Source organism: Peromyscus maniculatus, chromosome 19, assembly GCF_049852395.1.
Source record: "Peromyscus maniculatus bairdii isolate BWxNUB_F1_BW_parent chromosome 19, HU_Pman_BW_mat_3.1, whole genome shotgun sequence".
Classification (NCBI taxonomy): domain Eukaryota; kingdom Metazoa; phylum Chordata; class Mammalia; order Rodentia; family Cricetidae; genus Peromyscus; species Peromyscus maniculatus.
In genome coordinates, this window is record NC_134870.1 from 52,442,287 (window position 1) to 52,467,933 (window position 25,647).

At 51.1% G+C, this 25,647-nt stretch overlaps 1 protein-coding gene and 1 long non-coding RNA gene across 6 annotated transcripts in view; both read right to left on the bottom strand.

The window, feature by feature from the left end:
• The window catches only part of Ppargc1b (PPARG coactivator 1 beta), a 116,602-nt gene extending 91,190 nt beyond the window's left edge, over positions 1-25,412 (bottom strand). The window contains exon 1 of one of the 5 annotated variants that reach the window (XM_016003686.3): positions 25,073-25,412. In XM_016003686.3, the coding sequence (XP_015859172.2) occupies positions 25,073-25,150 (78 nt within the window). In that variant the 5' untranslated portion in view covers positions 25,151-25,412. The remainder of the gene's footprint in view (positions 1-25,072) is intronic. The other 4 variants (XM_006985144.4, XM_016003684.3, XM_006985143.4 and 1 more) reach the window with 4 other exon arrangements.
• LOC121824113 (uncharacterized) lies at positions 21,142-23,778 on the bottom strand. The gene is made up of 2 exons (XR_006065910.2): positions 23,512-23,778; positions 21,142-21,311 (listed from the first exon to the last, which is right to left on the bottom strand). It is a non-coding gene; the product is annotated as an uncharacterized LOC121824113 (long non-coding RNA).
• Positions 25,413-25,647: the final 235 nt, after the last annotated feature.

A 25,647-nucleotide genomic window follows, 5' to 3' on the forward strand; every position in this document is an offset into this window, starting at 1 on the left:
TTTCCTGGAACTCACTTGGTAGCCCAGGCTGGCCTTGAACTCACAGAGATCCGCCTGGCTCTGCCTCCCGAGTGCTGGGATTAAAGGCGTGCGCCACCACCGCCCGGCTGGGTCTAAAATTCTTACCACTCATTTGAAACCAAGTAACTCTGAGTGTGATGAGTGACTGTTCCCAAAATTTATAAAAATACTTTTACGTTGATGACCTCTTGTAGCCCACCAGACACACTCACAGACACAGCAGGAAACAGGAACGAAGAGAAGTCACGTGACTGAGGCACACTCACTCACACAGCAGCCAGGCTGTGGGCACCCCATAGCTAGCAGAGGGGTCTTTCTCCTTCAATCCAAGCTGCCGGAGGAAGGGAGCGCACAAGAAGGCCCCCAGATCCTACTAGGAAATGTGGGTAACAACAAGCTCACCCACACTGAACAAGAACCAGCAACCTGACAGGCAGTTCCCCAAAAAGGAGACAGGTGAGCCTCAATCATGAGAAGCACTGCGGCCCCAAACCCCTAAGAGATAGCAGGTTTGGGCCTGTGAGACACTGGCCACACAAGCCAGTGAGACGGTGGCGCACGATCAAGGCACTTACCCACAAGCCTGAGGACCTAGCCCAGAACCTATGTAAAACTGGAAAAAGAGAACTGACTCCACAAAGTTGACCTCTGACCTCTAAGTGTGTGCCCAAGTACATATGCTCACACTCACATACACCCCCAAATAAAATGTGATTATTTAATTCTAATCACATTATTCTGTTACAATGTTATTAAAAATAAATATTTTTAAAAATTTAATAGCATCACGTATTGGTGTTAAGTATAAGGAAACAAAAGACTTTTCATTCACTGCTGTACAGACAAACTGATAGAATTTAGTGAAGATAAAAGTGTCAATAGACCCCAAAACTAAAAGTGCACACCCCTTGATTCTGGGCAATTCCCCTTCAAGGAAGTTATTCCTGCTGCGCTTATACTCACATGTGTGCGGAATGGACAGCTGTGCAGAGACTTTCAACCCAGCCACACGACATCAGGAATACCCTAAATACTCAACAGACATCTAAATCTCTGGTCAAGCTAAAACATGAAGTCGATCTTTGCACACTGACATGAAAGGATTTTCAAAAACTATTAAGTGAGGGCAAAGCAAGTTGCACAACAGGATTCTTAGCTTGTTGGCACTGTTCGCGCTAAGAAGGGGGAAAACGAGGCAGGAAGTCGGGCCATCTACTGCTACTGTCTGTTCCCTTCTAGAAGGACATTAGAAATTGGTCAGAATTGCTCCGGGGACGCAAACACAAGAATAGGAACAAAGAATAGCTTCCATTTATAACTTTGATAATTTTTAAACCACGGCCTTTATTACATTAAACACACACACAAGGAAGTCCATTTGTTTCTTCCTCACGGAACCACAATGTATCATGAAAGCCGTGTGGAAATCAGCTCACCAGGCAGCTGGATGGGGCAGGGGTGGGGTGGGGTGGGAGGTGGGGGTGGGAAGGGGGTGCTTCTCTTGACCCTCCCAGCAGCTTCCCCTTGGGGCTGCTCCAGTTGCAGCCTGAATCACAAGACGGATCACTTAGCACTTCCAACAGCCTGGCTGAGTAATAGATTCTAAGTCAGGAAGCTTGGGTGTAAATGTCTTTCCTGCCAAAGGTGTTTACCCTGCTCTGTACACATTAACAAAAGCTTAGGGGTGACTAAAACCTGACAGAGTGCTGGAGGTCCTGGGAAATACTTGGAGATGACCAAATACTGAGTTAAAACATGTGGGGAGGGGGCTCCAGGAGCTGCACAGGGGTGTGCAGGCCAGTGAAGTGTTCAGGCCTCACAGCCCCGTGCCCAGCTAGCTCACTTCCATGTGAGAGGGTGACCAAGACCGGGCTCTCAGACCCACTGCGGACAGACGTTCCTAGCCAGGGAGGAGCTGTTCCCACTTTATTAAAGGAGGAGACGGAGGCTCAGGCAGTCACATGGTGAGCTACGGTTAAAAAACTATGACTTTCCCTCTCAAGGTCATGGGCAGAAGTCAGCCCATAAACGAACGCAGCCTGGAAGGTAAGGCCAAGCGTGTGCGCCCAAGGAGGGAACCTCGGCCAACGTGGACCCCACAATGGGGTTTTTATGTATGTGTCTGCTTTAAGTACTGCGGGTGATGGGTCATTCTCTTTTTGCCTATTTTCATTCTCAATGAATTAACAATGGTCATCTTTTATTTTATGCATGTATGTATGCATGTATGCATGCATGCATTTTCAAGGCTGAGTCTCTATGTTTTCCAAAGCTGGTCTCAAACTCACAATTCTCTTGCCTCTATCTCCATGTACTAGGATTACACTTGTGCATCATCACAGCTCACACATCTATTACTTTTTAAACAAACAAAAAAAAACAATATATATAATTTAGTGGGGGAGGGTGAAGACACTTCAAATGTACAATTCCTTGTACACACACACACACACACACACACACACACACCCCAAACCTAACATAAAAACAGGAAAGATAATCACATATTCATCTGAGAGACATTGAAAACCCAAACCACTAAGAGTAGCTCCCTACCAAGGAGAAGAAACCGTGGGAACCGACAGTCAACCTCTTTTTTTTTTTTCTCTGACAGCTTAGTCTTTAATGCTGACAGCTTTTAAATACAACTTTTAAAATGTCTTTAAATGGCAATTTAAATATATATAGTACTTGTTAAGCAAGACCATCAAAATATAAAATTTTAGAAGGAGCGCGGTGTGGTGTCACACTCAGGAGGCCTGAGACTGGAGAAGCGGGAGCCAGAGAGGTCCAGGCAAGTCTAGGTGACGCTGTAGGACCATCTCTTAACAAATGAATTATTTAATTAATTAGGGGAAATCTAAGGGAAGACATGACTTCTCCAAAACATCTTGGAACCCATGATCCACTACAGCGCCCCATTAAACTAACGTGTGAGTTTCTGCCATATATATAACGCTCTCACACTGAACTTTGTCATCTCTAGCTCCCTTGTAACTTGACAAGATGGCTTTGCATGGACTCAGTTTGGGAGTCTCCCTCGGCCTCGGCGAAGGCAGTCCTCCCCGCTGAAGGGCTGGCCCCCACTGCACACTTGGCCCTGCCTGTCATTCCCTGGTCACTTAATCCACTGGCTGCACTATCCGATCCGGCAGCTGAACAGCTCAGGGGGAGCTGGGTGACTCTGGTATTGAATTGCCTGCTGGCCACATGGCATGGTGACGAGGGCCACTCTTTTTCCACTTGGTGGGAGCTTTCTTTAAATAATTACAGACCTCATGCTAACAGCTGCAACTCTGTGAGAGGCACCAGAAGCCAACACCCAAGAGTGACTATGCTGAGACGCAGGGGCCACCCAGAATCAGGTCTCCTGACCCCAGGATATCCAGGAACTCTCCTGCATTACCCCCCCTTATTAAAACACTTTTTAGTTAAACCAGTTTCCAAAGCTATAAGCAGTTTGTTTGTGGGTTTGGAAAAAAAAAAAAACAAAACACATGATTCAAGATAGATAAAATAGTGTGTGTGTGTGTGTGTGTGTGTGTGTGTGTGTGTGTGTGTGTGTGTGTGAGAGAGAGAGAGAGAGAGAGAGAGAGACAGAGACAGAGACAGACAGAGAGAGAGAGAGAGAGAGAGAGAGAGAGAGAGAGAATACATCTGTCAGTAAAAGATTTTAATGATTTGTTCCTTTAAAAAAAAAATCTGACCCAAAGTTCCCAATTTTCACCCAATCTTGCCACCCCCATTAATGACTTATCCAATGTTCCATGCTTCGCTGGGGAGGTTGGGAACAGGCATTCTCTAGCTTCAAGTTCCTCCTCCTCCTTCTCCTCCTTCCAACCCACTCACTTAAAGGCACACGATCCCATGACACATTTCTTCCAACTTCACAATTCAAAGAGAAGTCAGCCCCTGTCACCAGAGAAGGGGGACAATCTGGGGGGTGAAGCACCTGCAACTGGCTCTGTCAGTGAGTGTGGACGGACACACACACACACACACACACACACACACACGCACGCACGCACGCACGCACGCACGCAAACACACAAACCACCCACCTGAAAAAAGACTGCGCCCTAGCTCCATCTGTGTCCAGGGCCTTCTCTGGTTCTGTCCAATATTTGGTGGTCCTGCTGTATGTAATATAGACCAGAGAAGAAACCCCCTCATAATTGATAGTCTATCATGAGATACAGGCTGGTAGAGAAAAGAAAGACTGGGGCACACCAGCCCCGAGAGGAGCCAAGACTGAGTCAAACTTACACAGCAAAGGAGGCCCCCCCACCCCAGACTCTCAGAGACCAGATCCCTCCAGAGCACTCCAACTGCCGAGCAGGAACAACAATCACTAAGAATTTGTTTTCCCCTTGCCTGTCTCCCAACTGAAGAGAAAACAATGGAAGTTAGGCTTTTCTGGGGGAGGCTCTCCATCTTCGCAACTGTTGCAAAATCACACAATGGTGGATGTTGCAACTTCAAAAAGACCGGGAATCATCCCTGAGAAGAGAATTGAAGACAATCTAGGAACTCAGTCTAGACAAAGCCCAGACACCTTTCAGACATCATCCTTTCTCCTTAGGCAGATTTGGGGGTGGGAGTCACAAGTCACATATTTCTGCCAAGTTCACGTACCAGTGTCCTTACTGAGCAAGTCAGTTCCACCTCCCCAGACCTCGGGCTCCCCTGTACATGGTGATGAAAGATGTTCACAAGGATGTGAATTCTGGATGTGAGATGGGCTATCACAGCAATATGCTACAGGGCCTAACAATAAAAGAGGAACAATAACTATCATGGCAATACTCATCATCCTTGTTAAATTTATTGCGGGCTTCCTCCACAAAGCAACTATCTTCCCTGTTCATCAGGAAAGTACATGGTGGGTCCAGGCCATGAGAGAGGTTACTCCTCCACTGAGGAAGGATTCCAGTCAGGATTAAGATGAGAACTGTACCCGAGGCCTTTCCTGTCTGCAAATCCCTGTGTACTTCCTCCCTGACTCAGGCCTGGGGGTGAGCTGTGCAGACCACAGAGGGCATCACTCATTCCACCCTGCTGTGTGGTCCTGGGAAAACCGAGACATCCGAAATCACCTGCCCTTGGGAACCTTCCCAGGGCTTTTCTACTCCAGAGCTGCCTGTGGCTAGTTGTCCTTGCTGAAAATCCTGCCAATCCTCCAGATACCTCTGATTTGGGCAGACCTGGCATTCCTCCTGCCTGTTGTGAATTCTCCGAGCCATCCTCAGAAGGCTCATAGCTTCCACTCAGGCCTGTGACCCAGTCACTGGGCGTGCATGTATCTGTCACGCCGGTGCAGGCTGCTTCCGCCCTAAGAGGCCTCTCCTACCATGTCAGCCAACTCCTTCTCCCTCCACAGCCCTCTGCTTCCAAAGCTCCATGAACGGCGCTCTCCAGAGCCTTCTGTGGGTGGACCTGTTTTCCAGAGCAGAGGAGGAGATTTGTAGTATACAAATTTTGCAGTATACAAAGCGAATGACTGCTCACGGACAGAGAAAGAGATAATAAATAATGATCTACGGTTTCATAACAGTTCTATTGGTTCCCTTCACCAGCGAATCGTCGCTGGCAAACGTCCCTGTGAGGGACAACACTGAAACACCATGCAAAGCAATCCAGGGAAGATGTAGGATGTTACCACATCCCACAGATGAGGAAACCAAGACCCAGGCGGAAGAAGCCATATGCTCCAAGTGAATTGGCGGCGAAGTGGCAGATCCTGGACTCACCCGGCTCAGGCCGACTCTTAATCAGTTCTAGGCTGCCTTTCAGGCTGGGTTCCTCCCCAGGAACCGGCTCATACTGGTCCTTTGCTAGTCTGATTACCTGGTAACCCACACTGTTAAAATTACCAACAGATCGCCTGAGCTTAGCAGAACTGTCTTCCATCATGGACACCTCTCTACCCCACCCCCTTCTCCTAACTATCACTTCACCCTATACAACAGCACACCCACAGTGACACCCCAGCCCCCAGGCTTCAGAGCGCGGAACAGGCATGGAAACTACTCTCTGACTCTACAAGGAGGGACCTCTGGCCCACAATCACCCTCACACACACATACACACCCCAAGGAGGCAGAGCCACAAGCTCTGGGGGGCATTGCCACATTCCTGCTGAGGGATAGACCAGGAAGCAGGAGCCAGATGGCCTCTCTTTCAGCCACTAGGACAAAGAGCGAGAGCTAAAGAAGGATTTTAGCCCAAGGCAGGTACAGGGGCCACGCCCATAGGCTAGGGGGAGGTGTGGCCTAACCCCAGGGAAAAGGTGGCCTGAGGTCACTAGGGCACTGGGGCAGAGTGCTGGCCACCCTTGCTCACTGAGCCCCAAGGGCTTGATCAACAAAGGAGCTACATATCTCAGTGAAACACTCACCCTGAGGCCTAGGCCCTCCTAGGGAGAAAAAAAAAAAAAAAAAAACAGTTGAGAAATTTATCGCTAGGACTTCTGGGAAGAAATGAATGAGATCAGGGGGCCACGGGGGCCATTGTGGCTTGAGGGATTCATTCATTCAGTTTCCCTCATTCACAAGATGAAGGAATTCCCCCAATCAAATCCCATGAATAGAGACGTTAACTCAAAATGCATCGATTTCCTCAAGGTAAGGCTTCACACTTCCAAATGCTTAGGAGAAAAGACAGGCAAAAGCATTGTAGCACCGGATTTAGAGGAACCATGATTTCTTTTTCACAGTGCCACAGGCAGACAAGAGGCTGACAAACTGCCTCTTAAAACTCATGAAAATTCCAATCGGGGCATTTGCAAACTATATACCTGATAAGGGACTGATGTCTTGTTTTGGTTTGGGTTCTGGTTTGAGATGTTCTCATTATAAACACCAGGCTGACTTGGAACTCACAGAGCCTGTTGGGATTAAGGTCTGCACCATCATGGCCAGCTCAGGATTAATACTTTGAAATGAAAGCGATAAACTTCAAACAATCTAATCCAAACACGGGGGCAAAGGACCTGAAAAGAGCTGTGTGTTGGGATGTGCACTCATCATCCTAACGCCTGGGAGGGAGAAACAGGAGGATCAAACCAAGTTCTAGGTCAACCTTGGCTACGTAGTGAGTTTGAGTCCAGCCTGGGCTACAAGAGACCCTGCTTCAAAAAACGCAAAGGAAGACCTGAATACTACTATTTCTCCAAAGAAGAGATTCAAATAGCCAATCAACACACGAAGAAAAGATGCTGAATCAGGAGGGAATTACAGTCAAAACCACCAGGAGATACATACTATCTAGAATGGCTACTACTATGGAAACCTAAGAAACAGCCCGTGGGGCAGCAAGTGAAGAAACTGGAACCCTTGCTCACTGTCAGTAGGAATGGAAACTGGTGCAGCTGCTGGGAAAAGTGTGGCAGTTACTCAAAGAGTAAAAATAGAATTGACACAGGATCCAGCAGTTCCATTTCTGTGTACACCCAAAAGAACCAAAAGCACATCCTCAAAGCAGCTATCTTTACAGCCATGCTCATGGCCCCATCGTTTAGACAGCCAGCCACAGCAGGGAAGCAATCCAAAGACCCATCGACAAATGAATGGAGAAGCAAAATGTGGGCACGTGCATACAATGGAGTATTATTCTGCCTTAAAAAGGATAAATTCAGACACGCGCGAGGGTGAACTTTGAGGGTAGGATGTTGTATCATCAAGTGAAACAATCAGTCCAATGCAAAGGACCCATACTATCTGACGGGATTCCATGATGAACCTACAGTAACCAAATCCCAGAGACAGAGAACGAAACAGCAGTGGAGGGCTGCTTGCTGTTGAGTGGATACAAAGTTTCAGTTTCGCAGGATGAAAAGAACCTCAGAGGTGGACAGACTGGTTGCACAAAAATGATGAATGTGTTTAATGTCACTGAACTGGATACTGAACACGTAACTAAGAGAGTAAATTGTATCTGCATTTTGCTACAGTAAAAATAAAGAATGGAGAGAAAGAAGGGAAGGGAAGGGAAGGGAAGGGAAGGGAAGGGAAGGGAAGGGAAGGGAAGGGAAGGGAAGGGAAGGGAAGGGAAGGGAAGGGAAGGGAAGGGGAGGGGAGGGAGGGAAGAAGGGAGGGAGGGAGGGAGGGAGGGAGGGAGGGAGGAAGGAAGGAAGGAAGGAAGGAAGGAAGGAAGGAAGGAAGGAAGGAAGGAAGGAAGGAAGGGAACACAAGTGTGAAACTGCTCTTGCCTAGGTCCAAAGGATGCCACGGGCACAGCTCTGGCAACATCAGTCCCGTACCTTCTATTGCCCAGAGTGGTAATCGGGCAAGCAGGAGGGTACACACTGGAGCTGGAGAAATGCCTCAGTGGTTAAGAGCACTGGATCCTCTTCTAGAGGATCGAGGATCCAAGTTGTATTTGTTAGCATTCGGGCATCTGTACTGGCCTGCCCTTAGGGTCCTGACAGGATACACCTCAGTCGCAGCCACTAAGCACCCCTGTGCACATTTGCTAGGTTTCCTTATAAAAGGCGGGGCCTTGTACACCTCCTGTCTCCTTTCTCTTTCCCTTCCTCGTCCCCAGGGACCGGTCTCTGCTCCTTCCTCCCCTCCCTTCAATAAACCTCCTACCTTGGCCCTGCTGCATGGTGTAACCCCACCATTTTTTAAAATACAACAGCATTCCCAGCGCCCACATGGTGACAAATAACCACCTTCTAATTCCAGTTCCAGGGGACCCAACACCCTCTTCTGGACTCTGTGGGCACCAGGCACACACACACACACACACACACACACACACACACACACACACACATATATATCTGAGAATAAAAAATTGTTTAAAAAAATACACATTAATAAGCCAGAATGAGCCGGGCAGTGGTGGCGCACACTTTTAATCCCAGCACTCAGGAGGCAGAGCCAAGCGGATCTCTGTGAGTTTGAGGCCAGCCTGGTCCACAGGCACCAAAACTACAGAGAAACCTTGTCTCAAATAACCAAAAGAAAAAAGAAAAAAAAAAAAAAAAAGAAGAAGCCAGAATGTCCCCACATGCTATAATATACCTTAAAGAAAAGACTGGGTCCTAAGGTAGATAATGTGGAGAAGAGCAGAGTCTGAAACAGCCTGTCTTGAGAAGGTATCTGGGGGCCTGGGGACAAGAAAGACTTGAGGGAAGACCATTCAGAGAAAGGGAACGGAGGGCACAAAGGCCCCACAGCTCCGTCATAACTTGGGACCCATCATGCCCACTGGTAAAAGCGGCATATGGGGGCTGGGAAGATCGTGCACTGGGAACCAGAGGTGGACTCTGGTCCCTTGTTCCTCTAAACTCCTGTAGAGCTGGGACCATGACCAACATCCTCTAATCTTTAAGGGTTCTGACAATCGAAGAAGCCCCATGCAGAGGGTCTGCAGGCAGCATGCATTTCCTCTGGCTTCCTGCTTTCCAACCCACTCACCTCTTAAAATAACCCTACCTTCTATGAGTTGCCCCATATGTGGGTGTGTGCCTGAGGATGGAGGAGAGCAGATGTGGGGTGAAGATGTGGGGTATTTGGGGTTTAACTTTCTTTTAGACTCATTTTATGTGTGTATTTTACCTACATGTATGTCTACGTACCTACACACTGTCATGTCTGGTGCCTGTGGGGGTCCTAAGTGTTTCTGATTCCCTGGAACTGGAATTATGAATAGTTATGAGGCTTCATGGAGGTGCTGGGAACTGAACCCAGCAACTTTGGAAGAGCAGGCAGTGCTCCTAACCACTGAGCCACCTCTCCAGCCCCAGAAGACAAGTACTGAAACCTGTTAAACTGCAGCATTCCATCAAGCCCTCTTCAGGCACTCAGCCTCCATTTCCCCTATCCATAAAACAGAATGGGTGTGAGAAGTAAGGAGAAACCCTACCTAGGTAAACCAACCTGCTTAAGCCAGATACTACAATGGGTCCTCCATCAATCCCTAGTCATTTGTAAATGAAGTGCTAGGTACCCTGTGCTCCAAGCAGAAGTAAGAAAGACAGAGCCCAGAGAAAGGCCACAAAGTCAGTGCCAGACACTCTTCAATTAGTATCCGACTTTTTAGGACTAGAGTAAGGATATCATCAGAGGAAGCTTCTTTTTTTTTTTGGGGGGGGGGGTTCCGAGACTGGGTTTCTCTGTGTAGCTTTGCGCCTGTTCTGGATCTCACTTTGTGACCAGGCTGGCCTTGAACTCACAGAGGTCTGCCTGCCTCTGCCTCCCGAGTGCTGGGATTAAAGGCATGCACCACCGCTGGCGCCTGGCTCAGAGGAAGCTTCTTAAAGACACAGAAGAGAGAAAAGGGGAGAGACACAGAGAAACGTAAGCCAACAGGAAGAAGGAAAGACCCAGAAGCTTGGGGCCTGCACACACAGAAGCCAGTGTGTAATTAGGTGGCACACAGCTCGTTCTTGTGTGTGTGCAAGCCTGGCTGACAGCCAGGACGGGCTCCCGAGCCTGTAAGGTAAATCCTATCTATAGCCTCACGTGGGAGCTTGATAACTAGAGCGCAGAGTGGCTGTCTACCTGCTTAGATCACACAGCTGAAAGGCACAGAGCTAAGGCTGACCCAGGCCCATTAGTCCCTAAGCCTGAGTCCCATGTCTTGAGGGCAGGGTTTGCCTATCACCCAGTTCTTTGTACTATCCCCAGGAGCCTTGGAAAGGCCTGGAAAGCTGCGAGGCAATACTGCATTTTCAGACTCCATGAATTCTCAAAGAAAGGTCTATAGTGGATCTAGTCCTTATTCATCTGCAGCACCAAAGAGAAGTTACAAATAAGAAGGGTTTCTCCGTGTAGCCCTGGCTGTCCTGGAAACTCACTCTGTAGACCAGGCTGGCCTTGGACGGGATTAAAGGCGTGCACCACTAACACTACCCAGCTAGACTTCCCATTTTCAAAGACCTTATCAAATGGTACTACACATCTTTGCTTCTCTGACAAAATGCACCTCCCTCGGGGATAATACCCTGGGGATTTGCGGGAAGAGACAGGGGCTCCTGGGGGCCCGGTCTGGCCTCAAACTTATTGTGTTGTCTGGAGAGTGGGAACACTTCCCTGGGTTATGAAGATCCGGGAGCTCCCAGGGCTTGTCCCTAGGTGGACCACAGCCATGCCCTGTAACTGGAAGAATTCCTACTAGGACCTTCACATTCCACGAGGACCTGCCCTCTGAAGGTGTGTTCTGATACGGTTCCAGGGACTCCGCAGAGTTTGTCTTTGAGTCCTCTGTGTGCAAGGCATTATCCTGGGTGACAAGGGCAGTAGCCCCTTGCAAGGGCTATTGCAATGTCTATGAAGGTCTCACCCATTTATCACCACGCAACTCCAAGTGCAAAGGCTGTAGCTGGTGGTGGCCACCTTTTTGCATTTAACCAGGCTCTGGGCAAGGTCAAGAGGGGGTGGGGACAGCCTGGCATGCAGTGGGCCCTGAAGGACTCCCTTCCTATACAAATCACTCCTCAAGCCAAGGCCCCTCTTGTCTATTTTCCCCGCCCCACCACTGCCTGCTCGGATGCCTCCAGGCACCCCATTCTAATGCTTTCTGCGTCCAGTTGCATTAGGGCCCGCTGCAATGGTCAGGAACAAGTGTTTGGGAGCAGACACATCTAGTTTCCTCTCCCAGCCCCGCCAACCTGAGCCAGGATCAGGTGATCTGGGGAAAGTGGCTGCAATTCCCTAAGTTCCGTTCTCAGACATTAGAGTGCCCATCTCACTGACGGTTGGAGGATTAAGAAGATAATGCCCCCTGAAGATCCCAGCTTGGGCTCCGGTGTGTCGAGCAGTCTACATGGCTGCTATTAATATTAATAACGCTAACGGTGATAGGGAACCTCTTTGCTGACTCTTAAGGCCCACCCAGCCAAACTTCTCACGTGGATCAGACAGTCAAAGCTTCCCTCGTTAGTCAGCCTCCTCATGTGGGATGTTTGAGGTGGGAGGTGGGGGTGGGATGTAACTCAATGTTAGTGTCTACTTAGCACGCACGAGGCCCTGGGCTCCATCTCTAGCACCAAAACACAAACCAAAAACTCCTCAGGGTGACAGAACACAGCGCAAAACCCGAGGAATGTAAGTCTAACAGATTTGTGGGGTCCCAGCAGAAAGAACACTTCTGAGAGTGGGAGCTGGAGAGCAGGTGGCATCTGAGCCGGGTGCGAGAGAACATAAGAGGACAGGAGGGCGGTGAGGAGGCTCAGACCCCTCCTGGAAGTGTCTCTCAGAAGCAACCTGAGGGGAGGAATTAGAGAACAGCACCAGGGCAACGCTAAGTCAGCCTCAGTCTACCCAATGGTGAAATGGAGCTTGGTAGAGACTGCGTCATGGGGTTCCTTGGAGGTTAATTGGGTAGAATCCAGCACAGGGCCAAACCGTCTCTTGGGGGGGGGGGAATCAGACAGTAGTCATTACTTGCCCTCCTCCTCATTACCGTTGAAGGATAAGGTTGAAGATGCCAGTCAAGAAGTGTCTAATGCCAGAGATCACATTCCAAATACCATGTGTGATACTGCTTATCACGGCAGGTCACCCAGGCAGAGGCTGACTGACAGGTGGAGAGGAGGTGAGATGGGCCTTTGAGATCTTGAAGGTCATAGCCAGAGGTCTGTTTTTGCAGGTCATACAGAAACCTAACAGAGCTGCAGAGGTTTTTGACCAGAAGATACTACGGCCTGAGATCACCAGCAGGATGAAGGCTGGGCCACCTTCAGTGCCAAGGAGCCGTAACAGAGTCCTTCTCACTGTTCTGGGTACCACATTTCCCCACAAGGATCCTGAGACCAGAAATAAAGGCTCGAGCAGTCACGTTGCCAAGGCTGTTTGCCATGGCAACATCAGGGAGGGACTCGTGGGCCGGCTGCTGCAACTGCTCAGGGCCTGGTTCTAAATGGCTATGTTCTGCCAGGCAAGCACAAGGAAAGAACATGGCATCCATTTCAGCCAGGCAGGGCTGACCCAGCTAAGCGTCCAGGCAGTGGGTCCCAGGAAGTGGAATCCCTGTTAGGCAGAGCCAGCCATGACAAGACAGCAGCAGTCCAGGGTTCCATCCTGTCCCTGCCATGTGGCCTGGAGGCATCTCATCTGTCTTTTAGACTGTTTCCTCACTCTGAGGTGAGAAAATTAAGCAAGGTGATCCCTGAGGAGGCGCTCCGAACTCCCCCCAAAGCTCAAGATGACATCTGTATACTGCACATCTCCATCACTGCTATTGCCATCATCGACGGGGCGACTGGTCATCAGGCACTTACTGTATCAGTGAGGCAAGCTGTCTGGGTCCAATGGTTATGTCATGTGTCCCTAAGAAGGGCCGAACAATTACCCCGACACTCATCTGAAGCAACGAGGCTGAGAGAGATCATAACACCGGTGTGAGGTCACAAAGCTAAGAAGTGGAAAAGCCCTGATTTAAAATGTACACAGCTAAGCTCCAAAGCCCAGAGTTCTCGGCCATTACCAAATGTTCCTTCACTGATCTCTCTTCCAGTGATGTCCAACTGGATTTAGTTTTCTATTCATATTTTCTCTCTCTCTCTCTCTCTCTCTCTCTCTCTCTCTCTCTCTCTCTTCCTTGTTTTTCTCTTTGGTTTTTTTTTTTGAGACAAGAGTTTCTCTGTATAGCCCTGGCTGTCCTAGAACTTCCTCTGTAGACCAGGCTGGCCTCAAACTCAGATTTACCTGCCTCTGCCTCCTGAGTGCTGGAATTAAAGGTGTGCGAGCCAGCATGGCAACAGTTGCTAAGGCACCATGGGATAACCTCACCAAGGACCGTGTGTGTGTGTGTGTGTGTGTGTGTGTGTGTGTGTGTGTGTGTGTGTTCCGGGTGGGGGGCCCAAGGTCTGTCTCTTCATAGGAGGTTATATACCAAACATCTCTACACACCTCACAGACACTGCTTCAGGCTGTTTGCACTAAGACCTTAAGTGCATGACAGTATGCTACTACCGTCCCCATTCTGTAGATGGAAAATACTGAGACACAGAGAAATCCTTTGCCCAGGCCACAGGGCCTAGTGTCACAGAGTCCAATCCCAGAACTCTAAGCCCATCACTTCTAGAACAATCAGGGCAAAAGTTTATGGGCTTGTTGTTGTTTTTGTTTGTTTGTTTATTGTTGTTTTTTAATTTTATTTTATTTGCATTGGTTTTTTTGTATGTCTATGTGAGGGTGTCAGATCTTGGAGTTACAGACAGTTGTGAGCTGCCACGTGGGTGCTGGGAATTGAACCTGGGTCCTCTGGAAGAGCAGTGAGTGCTCTTAACCGCTGAGCCATCTCTCCAGCCCCTGGTTGCACTGTTTTAAATACTGCACTAACGGCGGGATTGTGGAGCTAACTAGCCAGTGGACTTTACCTTTCCATTTGTAAGTCTCTCTAGATCAGGTGGCCACTCTTTGCCCTAGGAAAGAGCAGAGCTGGATTCCAGGAGCCCAGCTGCCACCTACAGCCTGCAGACCAGACCTTAAGACAGGACTCATCTCTAGGAGCTCTGTGAACCAGGCTGCTGACTAGGACACCTCTTCACGCACTTCCATCTCCCTCTCTAGAGGGCCCGAGTATCTGGTGAGAGGACCTATGGGTGTCAGCTGCAAAAAGTGCACATGGGTAGTCTTGGGGATTTAGGAATGTGAGAACCGGAAGAACACACTCTAAGGCCAGCAGTCCAGGCGGTAGTATTCCTGAGAAAACTTCCTGCCCTGAGCACTCTCTGAGCCGAGATACCCCCTCTCCCCCAACCAAATCCTAGAGCTGGGCAAGACCCAGTTGGAGAGGAAGAGTCTGAACCTCTAGGCACCTCAGGCCCTCATCTTCTGTGAAATGCAGGCTAGATATGATGCTCTCTTAGGGTCCTCTCAGAGCCTGGAGGAAAGAAAGCAGCTCAAAGTTCAAATTCTGGGCCAGCCCCCGGGCCAGCTGTAAGACTGACCCAACCTTTCTATACCTCCATTTCAGAATTCACCAAATAGAGAATATATGACCAACCTCCAGCATCGCTACAGGAAGCCCATCCCCGGTCATGACCATCCGTTCAGAAATGGAAACACTCAAATAAAAGACGTGGTATGCAAGATATGAAGTGATACCCTGATATTGCTGATAATGGAGCAAGGGTGGGCTGAGGGATTGTGGGGTGGGGGGGACCACTAAATACTTTATAGGCACTGTCTCAATGAGCCATCATCATGGACAACCACACTGGTGACCCGGGAGTTCTTTCCTTCCTACCCTCCCAGAACCCTCAGGGAGGCAGCAAAGAGGAATTCAGAGGCAAACTCTGCCTGAGTGGAAGAGGCTTCAATGGCTTCCCAAACAGGGGCTGAAAGCTCAGGTTGGCTCTAAAGACATGAGGACAACAAACAGCAAGGGCGGCGGCCTTTCTCGGGAACCCTAAGCCACAGTGGAAACCGGTGGGCGCTCTCTCCCAGGAGAGCACATACACTCCCAGGGGTACTAGCCTTGGCCCGCTCTCTCAGGAAGAAAGGGGTGTCAGAAACCAAGTTCCATCCTCGGCCCCGACTATCCAGGAGCAATTTCCAGAGGAGCAGTGCCTGTGGCCTCTCTAGGGGATGTTTTAGCACTGGTCCCCCAGACAAGCAAATGCTATCAACTCATCATGCTGTCGTGTGATTTGCATCTAACTCTTTACAAAAATGGAAGCCGTCCGATGAGGACACTGCTCTAAAGGTCTGGCATAATATGTCATTAGGGACCATTTTATGACTGTGCTTTGTTTTGTTAAAGAGAATAACAGTAGTAGATCCCCTCCCCGCCCCAAGGCCTATGAATTAACTAGACTCGGTGTTTGTTTTGTTTTTTGTTTTTTGTTTTTTTTCGAGACAGGGTTTTTCTGTGTAGCTTTGTGCCTTTCCTGGAACTCGCTTTGTAGACCAGGCTGGCCTCGAACTCACAGGGATCCACCCGCCTGCCTCTGCCTCCCGAGTGCTGGGATTAAAGGCTAGATTCGGGTTCTTGGACACTCTGGCAGTGTCCAGTTCTATCTCACGCAGTGGGCCTCAAATCCGATCAGAAAGTGGTTGGTTACTCCCGTGCTATCTGGCCACTACTGCACCAGTATAACTTTCAGGCAGATTGCTGTTGTAGGCTGCAGGGTCTGCACCTGCGTGGTATTGATGATCACCTTTCTCCTCCAGGAGCGTGCAGTGTACATTCCAGCACCATGAATACTGACTGGTCAGTAGTGCCAAAGCTTCTAGTGGGCACTGGATCACCTTCTCTGTATTGGATGATGACACAGTGAATTAACACAGAGAGCCATCACTGGACAAACGTGCCGAGCAGGAGAGAGACTTTGGAGCACTCAGTCCTAAACGGGATGTGTTCATCAAAGTCCTCCCTTCAAAGTTCAGGGATCTACATGGAAGAGGAGATAGAGTGTAAACAGGGCCAGCAGTGAGGGATGACCCCGAGGAAACAGTGTCTGCCAGACACACAGGATCGGTGCACATCTGAGCTCACAGAGGCTGTGGTAGCACACACAAGCTAGATGGGGGCCCAGGACAGAGAGGGAGAACGAATGCTCTCACCCCGAAACAAGAAGCTATTCACAAAGGGAAGAATCGGTTCTCTCCAATACTCCAGTCCACACTCCAGAGCAGGACCCATGTCCAGAAGTAGCTGTCCAGCACAAAATGAATTCTGTTTTCTTTTCTGCGTATGTGCGTTTTTTGTTTCACTTTTGTTTTGTTTTGGCATTTTTTTTTGTCTTGGTTGGTTTTTGTTTTGATTTTTATGGGAGTGGGCGCTTTTTTGAGAGAGAGAGAGAACAAAAATGGGCAGGTACGGAGGTAATCTGGGAGGAGTTAGGGAGGGAGAAAAACATGATCAAAATATATTGTATGAAAAAGAAAAGCAGCCGGGCAGTGGTGGTGCATGCCTTTAATCCCAGCACTCGGGAGGCAGAGGCAGGCGGATCTCTGTGAGTTCGAGGCCAGCCTGGACTACCAAGCGAGTTCCAGGAAAGGCGCAAAGCTACAAAGAGAAACCCTGTCTCGAAAAACCAAAAAGAAAGAAAGAAAGAAAAAGAAAAGTAATAAAAAGGAATGGAAGGAAGCTTGTGTGGCTGTGACCTCCGAGTGGTTTGGGAAGGTTTCCCCAGCAGACAAACTGCAGACCAGGATTCAAATCCAGTGGAGGTCATTCCAGAGCTCTGCAGGCCCAATACTCTGTGAAAGCCTGGCTGGAGCCAATTGGGTCCAGAGATGGGAAAGTCCAGACCCAGCCCAGCCAGGAGAGCTGTGGGAAACAGGAAGGCAGAAGAACGATGAGGAGATGGCACTGGGTGGCGTGAACCTAGGTCCCAAGGGGAAATTTCATAGCTCATTCTGGAATAAGCCTCAGAAGAATATACCGTTATCCCCAATTTTATATAGGAACCAACTGAGGTCAGGGGCATTAAGACATTTACCCAAGGCCATGGAGCTTGTAAGACCTGATTTAAAACTTGGGAAAAGTAAGCGACCCGGGATACATCCTGGGGCCTGTACTCCAGCTTCAAGCACCCTGATGCCCTCGTACATCAAACTTCAAGTTTGGGGGTTAAAAGTAGTAGGGAACTGAGCCATCAAACTACGAAAAGACATGAAGGAATCTTAAGTCTCATTACTACCTGAAATAAGCCCATCCACACCCACATACTACATGATCGTAGCTCCGTGATACTCGGGACAAGGCAAACCTATGGACACGTAAAAATGCCAGTGACTGCTGGACGGTGGTGGCGCACGCCTTTAATCCTAGCACTCGGGAGGCAGAGCCAGGCTGATCTCTGTGAGTTCGAGGCCAGCCTGGGCTACCAAGTGAGTTCCAGGAAAGGCGCAAAGCTACACAGAGAAACCCTGTCTCGAAAAACCGGGAAAAAAAAAAAAATGCCAGTGATTGACAGCAGCAAGAGGAAAAGGATGGAAAGACAGTGCAGAGAGCTCTTAGGACACGGGACAGTCCGTGCAATGCTATAATGCACTATTACTACATGCTTGTCCCAGAATGCTCAGTTCTAGGAGTGAGCCATGCTGTGAACCAGGGATGGGGTTGGGGAGCCTCTGGACAATCGTGAGGTGGGTGTGTGGGTTTCCTAAACTGTTATAGTGGATTTCTGCTGAGGAACACTGATAACCGGGGAAGCTGTGCATGTGGGGGGCAGGCTTATATGGGAAAATGTCGGTACTTTCCTCTCAATCTTGTGACCAAGGACAAACGAGAGAAGGCGATATCTAGTGTGGCAAAGACTGGCAGCAGTTATGAGAATCTAGTTGAGGATGGGAAAGGACCTTGGCAAGAGGAAAGGGAGAACACAAGAATCAACCCGGTACAAAGAATTCTGCATCCCAGGGGTGTCCACAGGATGAGTATGAGCTGCTCCACGGCCTTGGGAGGGACTGAGGGAAACTGGGTGTGGTAATCAATCTTCTCACCTTCACATATTCAAATGAATGATCCTTCTTTTTTAACATAAGAATAATTACAGATGGCTGGTAGAGGTACACACCTTTAATCCCAGCACTCAGGAGGCAGAGGCAGGCAAATCTCTGTGAGTTCAAGGCCAACCTGGTCTACAGAATGAATCTCAGGACAGCCAGGGCTACACAGAGAAACCCTGTCTTGAAAAACCAAAAATAAAAACAACAACAAACCCCCCAAAAACAGAATGATTGCAAGCCAGGCCTAGTGGGCCAGGCCTGTCATCCTGGCTACTCTGGAGGCTGAGGCAGGAGGATCACAAACTCAAGGCCAGCTGGAGTAACTTAATGAGACCCCATTTCGAAATAAAAAAGTAAGCCAGGCAGTGGTGGCACATGCATTTGATCCCAGCACTCCGGAGGCAGAGGCAGGCGGATCTCTGTGAGTTCAAGGCCAGCCTGGGCTATAGAGGGCTGGGGTGGAGCTCAGTGGTAGAACGCCTGTCTAGCCTACTAGGTCCTGAGCGCAGTCCCCGGTACCGCAAACCAAACCAAAGATTGCGTGCAGAGCTCTAAATTTAATCCTGTCCCATAAAAGCGCTTCAGTGAGAAAACTGTCCAAGTTGTCTAGGCAGCAAGCAGGTCAATGCTCACTTTACAGTCTACTATTTCATTCCTGACAAGAGTTTGTTATCCCCATTTCACAGGTTGAGAAACTGAGGCCCAAGTCAACGGCAGTACTTTAGACTCTCTCCTCTCTCTCTCTCCATGTGTCATCCTTTGTTTGAGGTGCCAGAGAGACAACCCTGAGCACAGAGCATGGTCCATCCCCAGGCAGCATGAAGAGCCGGGTTGTATGGGCACGGCACTACTATCCCCCTCCACCTCTTCTTCCCTTACTCCAAGGCGGCGTAAGTGGCGTAGCGAGTCGGTGAGTTCTTAGGGACCACGGACTCTTTAAAACTGGAAAACACTACCTACATTGTACAGATCTTTGGGAGGAAGAAATGGAACCGTGCCAACAGAGGCTCGGCAAAGAGCATGTGACCTGGGGGATGTGCTATAAATGCCGCTGCTGCTGCTGCTGCGGCTGCCGCTGCTGCCTGGGAAGGGAAGGCAGCTGTTAGCCCTGCAATGCTCTCGTCATGACCTCACTTCCAAGCCCGAGGCCCCATTTGCAGGGCTGCTTCTGACTCAAGCCAGCGCGGCTCCTAAATGAGAGGGAAGGAAAAGGGTGACTCAGAATACGGCACAGTGGCGTTCCTGGCTGACCTGTACCCGTTGGGGAGCGGAGGCCCCCCCCCAGGCCAGGGGGAAACATGAGCCCCAGGGGCCCAACTGCTAGGCTGGTGCCTTGCCTGGGTTATCATAGCCATGCTCAGCAGCAGCAGCAGCCAGAGAGGCCAGAGAAAGTGGAGCTCAGGCCTCTGGGGACTATTGTCGCCAGATGTACTCATACGAAAGAGGGACGCTGCCCGCAGTCTCATGCAGGCCAAAGGTGGGCCAAAGCATCTGCTAAACAGAGCTGTATGTAATTCTGACTTGGCCAGCAGCTAGCCCTGGCTTCAAGGGCAGTGGAGGCAGCAGTATCCCGGACCTCTCAAGGGGCACTAAGACTTCATTTCTCCAGTTCTCCTTGTGCCCTACGTGGGGCGGGGCGGGGTGTGTGTGTGTGGGGGGGGGGGTCTGTGTGCTCAGTTCCAGCTTAATGGTGATGAGGAGACAAAGGTCCAACTGTAAAATGGGACAGGTTCACAACCATGGTGCCATATGGAACCAGCTGCAAGTGATTCTCTACGGAAAGCGGTTGATCGTGGGGAGCGGAGAAAGCCCTGAGTGAATGAAGTCCAGAGTGAGTGGGCATTGCTGGCATGGGCATGGCTTCAGACCCATAGGAACATGGCCAAGAGTCCTACCCCACCCCCACCACCAAAGTGAGGCTCAGAGGGATAGCAAAGCCTTCCGGGCGTCCAAGTGTGAAGGTTAACAATGAGTACAAAATATGCCCACCATAGTTTTCTTCCCCTGGATGATTACAGTCTGAAGATATTCCCCTACGGAGACAGCTCCTACCTAAATTAGCTAAATTTAGCTCCTTGTCCAGCTATCTAAATCCTTTATCTGTATGCACTAACCCTGCCTCCTTGATTCAGCTGTAGGCAACAACCCCACCTCCCCATTCCACTGTGTACAATAAACATTCTGAGCACCTGAGGGTTTCTCCATCAGAGAGCCCAGTCCACCCCATCCCAGTGATTTCTGTGTTTCCATGTGTCTGTCTTTTCTTTACTCCCTCACTGCCCTAGTCAGGTCGAGTCCCTGGAGCCATGCAAGGGGGGAGCAGTTGAACATCACAAGTTACCAAAGAAAGGCACAGTAAACAGCAAGGGTAACAGTGTATTATTGACCGAACTGGTAAGAATGAAAATAGTATGAATAACTGGGGTGTGGCCAATCAGGCCTTCCCACACGATGCTGAGGAGTGTGTAAATGAATACAATCTCTCCAGAAGACAATTTAGATACGTGTTTACCAAATGCCTGCATGGTTCCTTTGATGGAGCAATTTTTACTTCTAGGAATTTAAATGAAGGAAAGAACACACGCACACAAAGATATTCATTTCAGCACTGCTTACAACAGGATAAATGCAAACAGCTGAGACATCACAAAGGACTGATTGATGCCTGTTGGCTCAACCCTCCATGAAATACTATACAACCATCAAGATATTAAGCACAATATTTATTGATGAGGAAAGATGTTCACAGCATATTGTGGGGAGGAGAAAAAACCAAGTTACAAAACAGCGCTCTTCCAATTTACAAATTAGTGTGACAGAATAACTCCATTTGTTGTTTTCTTGGTGTTTTTTTTTTTTTTCCAAATAAGTGATCTATATGAACAGGAAAGAAAAACATCTTGAGATACATATGACTTTAAAGTAGCTACCTTTGGATAATATTACGTGTTTCTGGACCAGGGAGGTGGTTCAGCAGATAAAGACTGATGACCTGGGTTCAATCCCCATGTCCCACTGGGTGGCAGAGAACTTCTGCAAGTTGTCCTCTGACCTCCACACGGATGCCATAGCACCCACATGCAAACACACACACACACACACAAAATTAAACATTTTTGAAATATTAGATCTGTCACCTTTTTTTTTCATGATGCTTGGCGGTGTTTTCCAACAATTTTAAAATTTTATAATTTTTAAATAAGGATTGGACTAGATGATGTATAATGTCCTTTCATCTCTGACACTCTGTCACTCCAAGCACTCGCGTGATTTCACAGAACCCCTTTATTGACTGGGCTTTCCGTGTGGCCTTTGGAGTCCAGGCTTTTGCTAGCAGCTGTGACCCTGGACATTCCTCTCTCCCATGTTCACCGCCCAGCTGTCTACCCCTGTCAGCTCAGGAGCTTCTGTTTGGCAAGGCTCAACTGTACCCCTATTTGTAATCCATGAACCTCATCAAGCACTGGGCAAAGGAACATTGCTCAGCATGCTGGCAGGTGCCATGTGGGCACAAAGAGATAAAAGGCACAACTGAGAGCCTGCTGGATAGACCCAAACACACAGTGCTTGGTTTTATAACTGACGATGGAAGACAGGAAGGAGAGGGAGCAGGGCAAGCTGGCAGGAAGGCCTACGGAGGGAGAAAGCCATGCGGGGTGGTGGGCCAGGGCTAAGCAAAGTCAAAACCAGCACAGAGTTCTTTGGGACCCATTCTTCAAAACATTGCCAAGAAGCTTTCCACAATCCTGGTTCTGATAAACATCTACTCTGGCAACAACAGATAAAAAGTTCAGTCTCTGAAACACAAGTTTTCTTTAATCTAAGCCCAGGTTGGCCACCAAAGACAACAAGAAATCTTTTGGGCACAAAGACGATCCACTTTCCCCAACCCTCCCAAGGGGAGAGCTGAGGGGAGGGGAGGGTCCGGAAAGGGCCGTGGGGAAGCAGCAGCAGGGACAGCCACACATCTCACATGCATCCAAGGCTCACCCCACCAGCAGGCCTCTGGCTTCTCCGGCGGCAGCACCACCGACCCCATTGGACAGATGGAGGAACCGGGCTGGAGAATTAAAATGGCTTGCTCCAGGATCACCCAGCCAGAGAGCGGGGAAGGCGACTCCACTCAGGCCTTCTGACTCCAAGTCCAGTGCTATTTCGAGGTAACACACAGGACCTGGAGTCAGGAGCCCTGGGTGGCTCTGTCACCCCCTGGCTGAGTGGTCGTGGACAAGCAGCTCACCCCTCACAGCCTCTTCCCCCCCAACTGTAAAATGAGGCGGCGGGCTGCCCCGCCCATTCCCGCTCAGCTCTGAGCCTTCTAGGGGCGGCTGCAAAGCTCCTGGTATCAATTACATTTCCCAAGTTGGCCCGGCAAAGATCACCCGGAGATCTTCGGCCTGTCACGTGGTTAAGTTAAAGCGGGAGGGGGGGCGGGGGGGGGCAAACGTCCCAAATTAACTTTCACTGCACTGCTTCTGCTGACACCTGACTGCTCATTTTTTTTTTTTTCTACTTTCCTTGGTGAAGCAGCCCTACTAAATAAGCTAGGCTGGCGGCTAAAAGGGCAAACAATTAATTATTGGTGAGCCAAACACCAAAGCTAGAGTTAAAGGCTAGGGACATGTCCAGAGTGAACAACCTTGGTATGGGTGAAGGAGTCTCACTGGTTATTTCTGGTCTCTTCTACTAGGTTCTTAAGTGTAGAGATAAGGAGACGACTCCAGGCAATAGGGATCTGGGGTGCAGATCTTTTGGGGGGGCCACCAGACCCCCACCACCTCCAGTCCTGGTCCCAGACTATCCAGTCCTAGGGTACTGAGATTCGGCAGACACAAACACCGGGCGTGTGACCGAGCCCGGCGACGCTGCCGGGAGCTCCACCGCAGTTTCGTCAGAGGTAAAGGTACGCGCCCGGCGCGCGCGGCGTGTGCACACGCGCAGGGGACACACAGACACGCATACACACACACACACACACACACCCGCGCACGGCCCGCTCATTAACACCCCCCTCCCGACCTGAGCAAGAGCCATCCCTCACCACCGTCCCCTTGGGCCTCTGCTGCGAACCCACCCGAGCGCGCCAGCCACACACCACGCAGCCCCGCAGCTCCGGGACGCCGCGGCGTTTGCAGAGGGCTACCGCCCGCCGTCTCCCGCGCGTGGCGGGCTTCCTCTAGGCGACACCTCGCCTCGCCGCCCGTCCTAGTCGCCAGCCTGAAGTCGCCACCGGGAGCCTTCCCGGAGCAGAACGTCTCGGCCGCTGCGTGCCCCTCCGAGTCGCGTCTCACCGCAAGGAGTCAGCTTGCAAGCCTCTCCCCGCCCACACGGTCCCATGACAGCTGCTACCGCCCAAAGACTGGTAGATTCTAACCAGAAGCAAAGTTTCCCTCTCTCCTCCCACCTCCCGCCCCCCCCCGCCTTCCCCTCCCTCCCAGTGTTATGCAAAACCGGCCGGCACAAACGCTTCCACTCCAGGTACTCAGTCTGTCCCCGCGAGTCCCGCGGGTTTCCGTACGACAGCCCCGTTCCGTACCCAGGCGTGTCCCCGCATCCGGGGTCTCCTCCCAGGCTCCGCTGCATCCCCAACCTCTCGGGGACACGCAGCGAGGAGCCGGGAGCAAAAGCTCGAACTCGGGACCCAAACTTTAGGTTTGCAACAGGCATGGGTCGGGGCGGCGGGGGGGGGGGGGGGGGGGACGACGACGGAGGAGGTGGGTGCGCGCACGCCGCGTGCACACATTTTCCCGCAACTGTTTGTCCCAGCAGCAAACCCCATCTTGGTCTCCAAGCCAGCAGATCTCTCGTCCTCCCTCCTGAACACCAAAACACACTCCTGTCACGCGCGTGTAGCCGGCGGGGCTCCCAGGCTCAGCCAGAGCCCGGGACGCCGCCTCACCTTCCCTTCCCCCTGCATCGTGGAGCGCGCGCCGGGGCCGCGCGCCGCAGGGGGACCCAGGCACCCCCGAGATAGTCCTTCCGCCCCGATCCAGCCTTGCTCTGCCCTAGAGGGTCTCCTCCGGATAACGAAAGCTGACAGACACTATCTCCGCCCGCATGTCCACGTGCCCCGCAGACCCCTTAGTTCCCCTAGCCGGCAAGTGACAGGAAACTCTGCGCTGCGGGAGCAGGTGGGGGGCTGCGGGAAAACCAGCGGCAGCACTTGGGGTACGCGATGCTGGAGAACGAGGGGACTCCAGGGCTGCGGGCCGCCTCCCTTACCCCCGCCACAAGTGCACGTGAAAGTACGGCAGCAAGTGCTGGGCGCCGAGGACGCGCCTACAGCACCCAGAGCCAGTCTTAGGGGTCCCTCCGACCCTGGCCAGATTCCACCTACCCAAGGAATCGCCGTACCCCTCAACTTTGCCGGTGGGGGAACCGTAGACTCCAGGTAGCCCTGGCCAGACCCTCCCGGATGGCTGTGTCCCCCAATGCTACAGCACGCGCCGGCGACCTGCAGCTCGCTACGCCTGTAACGGAGCGCAGCGCAAGGCACGTGGAAGGGGGGCTCTGCAGCCTGAACCCCCCGATCGCCCCGGTGCGCCCACCGCTGCGCTCCTGCCTCCGCAGCTGCGGCTGCAGCCCCGCGGCTCTGCACCCGGGGTCCCCGGCCTGCGCTCCCAGCTGGCCCGTACCTGCGTGTCAGAGAGATAGTTGAGGAAGAAGGACGAGAGCTCTTCATCCAGCAGCGCGCTGCAGTCGTTCCCCGCCATCTTCCAGCCGCGGCTGCAGCGTGCGGCGGAGTCAGCGCCGAGCCCGCCCGGGGGAGGGAGCGAGCGAGCGAGGAGGAGGGAGGAGGCAGCCGGGCGGGCGGGTGGAGGGCGGAGCTCGGGCCCCCGGCTGCCGCAGGCCGGCTGGCTGCGGGGGCGGGGCCGCGTGAGCCTGGGGTCGCACCCCCACTTTCCCTGCTCTGGAGTCTGTCGCGGCGACCGGGTCTCGCAGCCCCCCGCGGGGGAAAAAACGCGCCGGCAGCCAGGTGGCGGTGCCCGGGCCAGCCGCCCGGTGCCTGCGCAGCAATGCGGGCACCCCCCTCCTTACTGCTAGAGCGAATCACGTTGCGTTAGCGCTGGGCGGGCCCTTGCCTGACAACCTGCTTCTGCACAGCTGGGGAAACTGAGGCTCCGGGAGGTTCCGAACCGCGTTTGAAGCCGCAGTGTGCTTCGACAGCAAAAGAGAAAGCTTCGGAGGCCTAAGTTCTCTCTCCAGAGTG